The sequence below is a fragment of the Zophobas morio genome, unplaced genomic scaffold, assembly GCF_036711695.1.
Source record: "Zophobas morio isolate AGI-343-1 ecotype UQ-CSIRO unplaced genomic scaffold, CSIRO_AGI_Zmor_V1 ptg000108l, whole genome shotgun sequence".
NCBI classification, from domain to species: domain Eukaryota; kingdom Metazoa; phylum Arthropoda; class Insecta; order Coleoptera; family Tenebrionidae; genus Zophobas; species Zophobas morio.
Genome location: NW_026972213.1, coordinates 4,327,349 through 4,336,888, shown reverse-complemented (window position 1 = coordinate 4,336,888; position 9,540 = coordinate 4,327,349). Strand labels below are relative to the sequence as shown.

Below are 9,540 nucleotides of genomic sequence, written 5' to 3'. Positions count from 1 at the left end.
GAACGCTAACGGGTTTTATGACCCGGAGAACAACAATTGGTAGTTTAATGTTGTGTCTAGTTCGAGTAGATTTTATGTTTTATTTCCAGGCAGAGAGAAACAAAGATTTTTAGAATATTTTATTTAAATGTAGCGTTTCAATGCGTTCATCACATTTTTGCATTTTTTTATGTTTAAGCGAAATTTTTATATTTCTCATTTGAATCGATGTAAAAACAATTATTGTAGGTTTGATTATTAAGATCTGACACTATAAAATTAAGAGATTCAAAAACGGCTGAAATTTAGCTGAGCACATTTTATATATTTTCGTATTTTTCAGTTGTTATAGTAAATAATGTAATAATAATAAAAACCATATTTATATAAAGAAATCTCTTTGAATCGGATAACTACCAACAACTATACTTTATTAAGAAGCAATTTTATTTACTATATGGAGACTCGCTATTTGTTGTCAAATAAAAGTCTCCAGTTTTCGTGGTCTCCAAGTTACCCAACGTTTCACTATTTGTGCACAAAAGATCTTTATTTAACAATTTCAAGTGAACTTTGCATTGACTTGCTTGGAAACTGTCAGGCGCTGATAGAGCTTCAATGAAATACCCCCAACTTCTCCAATGAGCACAGAAAACTGAAATATAACAATATAGATATTTTTACAAAAAAAAAAAAATGCATACTGCTTGGACTGAGATCATTTGGACCAGCTACAGTATGAACAGGACATCCAGGTTGGAGGCTTCCTCCATTCGGAAAAAAGTCTATCGTACCACAACTTTCCTTAAATCCAAAAATACCGCCATTGGTATGAATTACAACTACCACAGCAGCATCTGTTGCATTTAGTCTTTCGCTTGCTTCTCTTAGTTTGAATGCGGGACCAGCTGGATCTAGAGTAATTATTCTGGGTAGCTTTGTGTGTGTTATTTCTTGAACTTTTTTTCCAACAAAACCTGAAACTTGTCCTCCCAAGGAGTGACCAACTACCAGGAAATTATCAAGGGGAATTGAATAATTGTTGTGTAGGTTTGCAATAAACTGGCCAATAACACCACCTAAATTGTAATAATAGTAATTGCACAATTTTTATCAGTTTTTTTAATTTGCTCACCAACAGGTTTAGTATCAAATGCCGCTACCAGATACTCCTGTGAAGCATATGGGGACCAGTCTACTTCTATAATGTAGTATCGATCGTTCTTTTCAAAGAATGCGTTTTTTAAAGGCTCATACCACGGAGTTTCTCTAGTTTCTAGCCATCCATGTATTATAAAAACGATAGTAACATCATTTTTGTCTAATTCGGTGGGATTTGAAGTATCGATTAATGTGTAATTTTCAGCTTTCTTGGTAGCCCATAAGTAAAATTTTACATTTTCTGGAAGTATCTCATTTTTCCGTATTAGGGAGTCTAGTAAAGGCTTGCCTGATAAAACAGTGACTAGGTCTTGTTTCATAGTATCGGGAAGTACCGAAAGATCCAAACCGGCATCTAAAAACCATAAATAAGTTTTTTGTGGACTACATAACTAAAAATTTCATTTGGTGGGTTAAAAGTTAATTTACGTATTTATGGAAGAATAAAACACATCAGTGATGATTTACTGATTTTTGTATTGGTGTGTTTTATATTTTAAAGATCCGCTAAAAGCAAAGCACGTTAAGTTTTACTTTCAAATCTCTGATAAGGTTGTTTTGAATGTTTAAAATGTGATCATTAGATAACGATACATTATAAAATTTTTCAAATTCAAGTATTCTGTGTGTGTTTTTATTTCCAAAAATTTTGATACATCCCTAGAAACAAAACATTTATTACGATAACTACTACTCACCTCCCAGCGTTATAAAACAAGTGAAAACTATTAATTTCAACATTTTTTGCAGCATTTCTATACAAAAAATACCTGACCGTCGAAATAACAGAATATAACTATTATGCTCTTTCCTATGTAGCGAACACTTTTTATAGTTTTTGAACTTCAGCTGTGTGAATAAGTTCATAAGTTGCCCAGGTCGTATAAATAAAATTTGGATGTCTGACCGTTGCAAATACATATTCAAAAAGGAAAAGTTTCGTAGAGTGTTCTTACGTTATTAAATTTAGTAACATTCTTACGTATGTATAAATTTATAAAAAAAATGTTATGAAAAACAATAAACATTAAATTTTTCTATTGATTTTTACGTGCTTTCAAATGCTTGTGATCTACGATAGTTAATATTCAAAATATGAAAATTGTTGACTAGCATTGCCAAGTGTAGGTATTTAATTTTTTTTAAACTATAACTGAATTCAATTTAGATTTTAAAGTATTTTTTCTGTTCGATCATTTTAGTCAACTTTTTATAGAATTCGTTCCATAATTCCGTTGACATGTCAGTTATTCTCCCTGTTTGCTCCACGTATCAATCTATATGATTTGTACAACGGGAAAATGTCGTTTTAATTTCCATATATCTGTCTATCTAGCACAAATTTTATTAGGTACTTAAATACGTAATTTTCGAAACTGGTAGATCAATTGCTATGGAACTTTCGGTGCACTTCAACACTGTTTGTGACAAGAGTGATAATGAAATCTGGTGAGTCATTACAGACACAATTTTCACATATCTGGCCCTATAAAGATAAATATTCGAATGGTAAACAACCATTGAAATATGCTGTACTAATGAGACCTACGGAGGTCGAAATTGCAGTCTACAAATTTTCATTGCGTTGCGTTGTCAAAATGTTTAGAGGTAGAAAACGTATAAAAAGTGTATCAAGAACGGATGACACCCCTGTGATGGCAGGTATAATCCACTGTCTGGCGGGACTTTTGTCCGGGAAATAGCTATTTTCACCCACTGGGTGGTGCAAGTAATTTAAAAATTGCACAATTTTTGAGTTACACAATGACACTACCGACACATTTCTCTTATATCTCACTAAGCCTCGGTTTTACAGAAAGAAGATCAGTTAAATATTTGATTGCGATTAAATTTTTAACACAGCGTTAAAGTACCACGTGATCATTTTACGCCAATCAGACGTCGCTAAACGCCTCGTTAAATGCGTGATTAACTTAATTTCAGTTAAAATAATGTATAACCTGGCTCTAAAATTTTTAAACCTCGTGGATCGTTTTGTTTTTGTTGAAGTTAATTTTGTTTAGCATTAATGCATTATTACAAAATTAAAATCCTTCATTTATTTAAGTAAATAACGGTTCCTTGTTTTAGTTTTTAGTGCATCCAAAACGGGCCTTTAGGACCTTGTTTTAAATTAATGATTTCAAAATTTATTTATTATTCAATAAGCACAATGTCAAGGTAACATAGGTTTGTATTATGGATGTATTTATTATTTCGTGTATAAATTATTCCAAAATTAATAATACAAAGGCGTGAGTAACGATATTAAATAACAATGGCAATAAAATTCAGCCTAGAAACAAGTGAACAGTAAAGAAGAATTATTTAAAATCATTGTCGATAATAATTTATTTATTATAATTCGTTGCATCCATCTACTTAATATTTAAACATAACACAGAATCTACCTACGTTTCAAATTTGAAATTATACTGATGATTTTTAAAACAAAAAACGTCAAAATTTTAAATTATTTAATAAATAAATGAAGAGTGGTGTTGCTCCTTAGATATTATCATCACTTAAAGGCAGTAATACCAGGCTTGATAATATGAAATGAATGATACGATAAATGTGGCAAAATGTATGTACCAGTGGCGGCTTATGAAGTATTCTTCAGAGGAGGCTCAAATTTGAAAAGCACTACTTTTTATATCTTTCATTATCTGAATAATTTTTTTTTGTCATGTCCACGAAAAGAACACTCCTGCGTTGATAGATAAACTATTGCATCGATTAGTCTTTTCAAAATTGCCCTATTTTTACCTACTTTCTCGTTATAGTTCTCAATATCCCTCTTATGAGCGGAATCTAAAGTAGTAGAAGAAAATATGTATTCCTGTGATTTTTCATGTCTTTCTATTGCTCATGACAAATTTTGTAAATTATTATAGCCTGTTTTATCCCAAACGGAAAATTTATCACTTGTGAATAATACACAATTCCAACAGTATAATTTGTTTCTTAAAAAACCGAAGCCGTTAACCATTTAGTTTTATTATAATTATTTTCATGAAATGGTCTGTTTCGCTTTTTACCTGTCATTACCATTAATGGGAGTGGTGGTGTTGGTCTCCCCTTTTGTTTTATAGCGATCTTATTATCACAATCAAAGCTACTAAATTCATTTTTACTTCCCGAGCGTAAGCAAAGGAAGTATTGTAATCGAGTCCGTCGGCCGACTCTCTACTTTTACGTTTTCTCGATCTTTCATGACCCCTAGAAGACGAAGAAATAGGTCTCCCATTTCCGTCTGTCTGTCCGTCTGTCTGTCCGTCTGTCCGTCCGTCTGTCCGTCTGTCCGTCTGTCCGTCTGTCCGTCTGCCGTCCCGGTTTTTTATTAGACAGATAATCTCCGAAAGTACTCGACCGATTGTTGTGAAATTTTGTACTTACATTAAGAATATCATGTGGATGGTAAAACGCTAACCAAAATTTGTCTAATCATCCCCACCACTAATGCGATGACGTCACTTCAAAATTGTACATAGTAAATGGGTTTTCAATTGTATAAAATAACATAGTCCTATACATGTAGTTTACAACTCCGAATCGACTTTTCACCCGAAACGTCCAGATTTTTGGAAAAAAAATCAAAATTATAAAACAACATTTTGAAATTTAATTTTTAATCTGCTAACCAGAATGCTTTGAAATGTTGCAGATGTTTTAAGGCTATAAAGAGCATCATAAATCTTTAGTCAAAAAATATTTGCTTATCCCCTCCAAAAACTTGATGACGTCAGCTCAAAAGTTTGTGGAATAAATCATATCTAAAATGTACAAAATATGATGAGTCTGTACTTGTGATCTATCACTCCATTCATATTTTTTGGATTTGCATATACAGGGTGACTCAAAAAAATTAATGAATGCGTAAATTTATTTTATTGATTTACTCAGGAACTACAAAACCGAATTCTTTGAAATCCACTGCGAAAAAAAAACATAATAGGCATGCAGTCGTCACGTTTCCGACAGCGAGGGAAGTACTGTCTAAACTCTTTAGACCAATTTTTTAATAGATAATCTACGTATCTGCACATGAGACTGAATTATTTTCGTTGCTCATTCTCATTAAGTATAAGTAATATTAATATGCTGATAATACCAGCTGTTTTTAACGATCAGAAATAAAACGCAAATAAATGATACAAAAAACACATTAGGCTTTACGTAGGTACTAAAGCCTAAACACCACTAACCACTGAATAGGGAGCACGCGAAACCACCTCAATGTTTTTCCAATTTACACCCGATCGCTCCAATTAATAAGAAAGAGATAAAATTATCCGTGCGACTTGATCTGAAAAGAGATGAACTAGCCGGAGGCTAGCGACCTGAAGCGGCACCCTGATCAACGTTTTAGCCAATGCAGTACCGAATGACGATGCGTCAAGATGCATTCTCGGCGGAGGCTGGCCTTTATCGCTGAAGCCAAACGAGGAGTGGTGTGAATTATGATTGTAAGGGCGCAAATATAATTTTTTTCGACATTTTAACCTGATATCTGATGAAAGTAAATTAAATCAAACAAAATATTCTGAAAAGTAACAAATGTCTACAAAAATACAAATTCTTTCATCGAAAAAATTAGAGGAAGCTCAGCCCCAAAAAACAGAGGAGGCTCAGCCTCCCCTGCCTCCTCTGAGGAGCCGTCACTGGTATGTACATTTCAAAAAAAAACTATACAAAAACTAACAAAAGTGTTACGATAGTACTTAAATTAATTATTAAGTATATTAAACATCAAAAACGAGATCTTTTATTATGTTCAACAGAGTCCTAGTCCTACGTCCTGTCCTTTGTATGTCCTTTGTTTACTTCCCGCTTATCTATTTAAATTCGAACGCATTTTAATAATTTTAGTTTGTATTGTGCTTATGTGCATTATAGTTCTTGTTTTTAATAATTTTCATTCACATACAGAAAATGTACTTTTATAAGTCCACACAAATTTGTATTAAAAGATATTCATTATTAATGCATAATAACTTAAGTTAATGGCACCAGTCAGTTAAAAGGGAAGTTATCAATAGGGCCCGGATTTTAGGTCACAAAAAATGAGGAATTTCAAAGCAACTAAAACAATGTTTTTTTTGTCTTTATATTTGTACAAAGGTTAGTTATCAATTTAGTAATCTTACGCTAGCTCATAAAAATGGCAACATATAAAATCATCAAAATTATAGAAATATTTTTTCACCAAAAAAGACTTAATCTCAGACTTACAACAGTGTACGGGACGAACACGGAAGGCATAAGGTAACACATTAAAAAATTTGACTGCATAGTAACTGATGCCCGATCGGATTCTGTTTAGTCCATTAAAGTATGGAGCAATATATTTGTATTTCTCCTGTTATGTGTATAAATCTCACGATGTTTAATATGATCATCAGTATGGTATTTTATATACATCAAACAAACAAAAATTTATAGCGAAGGGACTGTCATAACACCAACTTTCCTAAAAGCAGGCTTAGAGTCACCTCCACACTTATTGAAACTAGACTCAGAGGTAGTGCCATTTATTGAAACAAACTATTTGTCTTCTGTTGCTTACGTATGACGATAACAGCGCACAACTGGTGGGATGCAGGATTATAACATATAATTTCCGGAGAAGTGTGATGTGCGAGACATAGTCCGAAGCTTTGATAAGGTCAAGAAATGTCGCTAAAGCATAAAGACCCTTTTCATAACAGCCAGCAATATCATTGACAAGATCAAGAATAGTCATAGTTGTATTTTTACCATTTCTGAAACCAAACTGTTTACCGCACAGAATGTCATTAGATTCTAAATAGTGAGATAGTTGATGACTCAAAATCTTCTCAAACACTTTAGCGAAAACAGGGGATAACGATATCGAACTGTATTGATTCAAGCCTGCAATGTTACCCCGTTGAAATAAAGGTATGACAACCACTTTCTTCAACTCCTCATTGCATGACTTAATACAGTAGTTGTTGTTTGGTTAACGGAGAAATGATTTTAATATATAAGATCTACACTTTGAGCAAATTCATCCGTCCTTTTACTGTTGCTTAAGTTATCGACGACTCTCTTTTCTCTTCTCTTTTTATTTTGGCCCTGGATAACATTAACTCTGTGGGAACACAGTTGGAAGGTGGAAGATCAGACACTATATTTTGTGCAATATTACAAAAATACTTATTAAATTCATTGGCACTAATATTACAACATTGTAAGAAAGCAACGCCACGGATTTGCACAAAATGGTTCGTTAAAATCCATCTGTATCTTGTTAATGTTTTGCCTAGGTTTTGGGTAATTAGATAGAGAAAAATTTACATATTAATTTAGTTAATATTAGGGCTACGTATTTTAGGCCAAGCACTTGTCCAATTGGACGAAAAAATATCAGTATCTGTAAGTCCTTTTGTATTAGGTTAAATTAAAAAAAACTAGATCTTAGCTTAAGAGTTATCACAGGGTATTCGAAAAACATCTGTAACGTTTTTAGAATATGTACTATACATTTAATGATATTACCATGCGATCGAAAATTAAACGAATTAGAGTTGTCAAGCTCTGGGTATTTAATTTAACTTTTTTGATACTATAATAATTGTCATCATAACATTTAACTAACCACTTTTTGTTACTCTATGTTGATATAACATGAATACATGAAACTTTGCTACATCTGCTTAATGTTTGAGTCATTGATAGGTGATAGATCGGTTAGCCCACCGGTAGTACTAAAGTAGAGTCCGCCAGTAGTAAAAATTGACTTTCTGTTTATTGCAGATCACTAATGAATGAATTAATTATACTATAGTAATAACAATTTACAGTTCAGACTTCCTCCCCCATTGCCTGTCTGTAACGAATAAATTTCTGTGATGATTTTTTTGGGCAAGCAACCGTGTAGTCCTTGTTCACTATTTGACGGACTCAACTTTAACTATATAATTGGTCCCAAATGAACTGAAATTTGCTATATTTTTGGTTACACGAAATAAATTTACATATAATTAATACTGTAATAGAGTCCATCGGCGAATGTTTATTTTCATGTTTTCTCAAAGTTTCAGGATCCCTAGAGGGTGAAAAAATAGGTCTCTCGTTTTCATCTGCCTGTCTGTCTGCTATCGGCCTGTTCATTCAGGCATAAAGTTTGCCGTTTTTTTCCTTCTGTTGTCGGTGGTTGTCTGTTGGCAATTTGATTAGATATGTAGATAATATCCAAAACGACATATTTTATTTAATATTGTGAAATTTTGTACATATTTTAGAAATATCGTCTATATGGTAAAACTCTAACCCAAATTTAAATGCATGGTAAATGCTATTTAAATTTTATAAAACAATATACTTGTATACTTGATAGACATCAAATCAACAACGGCTCATTCCATTTTTCCGAAACTTTGGGAGTAAAGTACTGACTGTTATCATTAATATTACACTGTAGTTATCCAAACTGATATTATGTGTCCTTGCCAAAAGTTGACGAAGTCATTACAAATTTTTTTATTAAATCACTTGAAACATACGTATAACATGAGTCTCTATTTGTAGTTTAATAGCCTATACATAACTTTATTTAACTTATAAGGTTTATCACATAAATGAAATAAAATTCCTAAAATGAGATTTTATAATAAAATAATTTATCTTAGGAAATGGATTTGGGCCTATTTAACCAGATAATACATAATATTTACAAGTTCCGCAATAAAATTCTGAAATGAATATATGTATATAGTTTGAAAATTTTCGTTGACAATGTTCGCTCATAGTCACGGTTGTTTGGCCACTGTTGAAAAATATTTTTGAGTTCGATTTTATCAACAAATTGTGTCATGTAATCTGTTCTAAATTTCGTAGGTATTATATTGGAATAAAAAATTTATTGTGAGAGAACTCCTCTGCTCCTTGAAGACCAGTTAATTAAATATATATAGTATAAGTTATAAAAAAGTATATTTGTAAATTTTATTTTTTAAAACGAGCATGATAATTACACCGAATATTAATTGCGGTGTTTTCAAAACATTTTAAAAAATTTGATAAACCATTTATGATTTAAGCAGTAAAATGACTTGATTAGTTCATTAAATTTTTAAATACGCTCACTAAAAAATAAAAATATATAGGGTTTTTATTAATGTTTGATATAATTCATTTTTATTTTAAAAACTCACCACCTGTTGAATCAAGTTGGTATAAAAAAAAACCTATGTAGTGTTATTCCATACTTCATTGGCACGCCTGTTTTTTGAAAGTTTCAATAAGAGCCCATCATTCAAAAATTTCTTAATTTTTGAAAGAACAAAAAATGCATCGCAAAACGCGAAATCTTTTAAGTGCTAAATTGAAAATGGCACTCATTAATTGCTACCACTTAATTTTGACATTGGAGCC

General features: G+C 32.0%; 1 protein-coding gene across 1 annotated transcript; it reads right to left on the bottom strand.

Annotated features, from left to right (window-relative positions):
* Nucleotides 1–365: 365 nt before the first annotated feature.
* LOC135144770 (phospholipase A1-like) lies at nucleotides 366–1,923 on the bottom strand. The gene is made up of 4 exons (XM_064076845.1): nucleotides 1,839–1,923; nucleotides 1,115–1,495; nucleotides 684–1,058; nucleotides 366–634 (listed from the first exon to the last, which is right to left on the bottom strand). The coding sequence occupies exons 1-4, from the start codon at nucleotides 1,891–1,893 to the stop codon at nucleotides 426–428; spliced, it is 1,020 nt and encodes a 339-aa protein (XP_063932915.1). The 5' UTR covers nucleotides 1,894–1,923; the 3' UTR covers nucleotides 366–425.
* Between the last annotated feature and the right edge of the window lie 7,617 nt (nucleotides 1,924–9,540).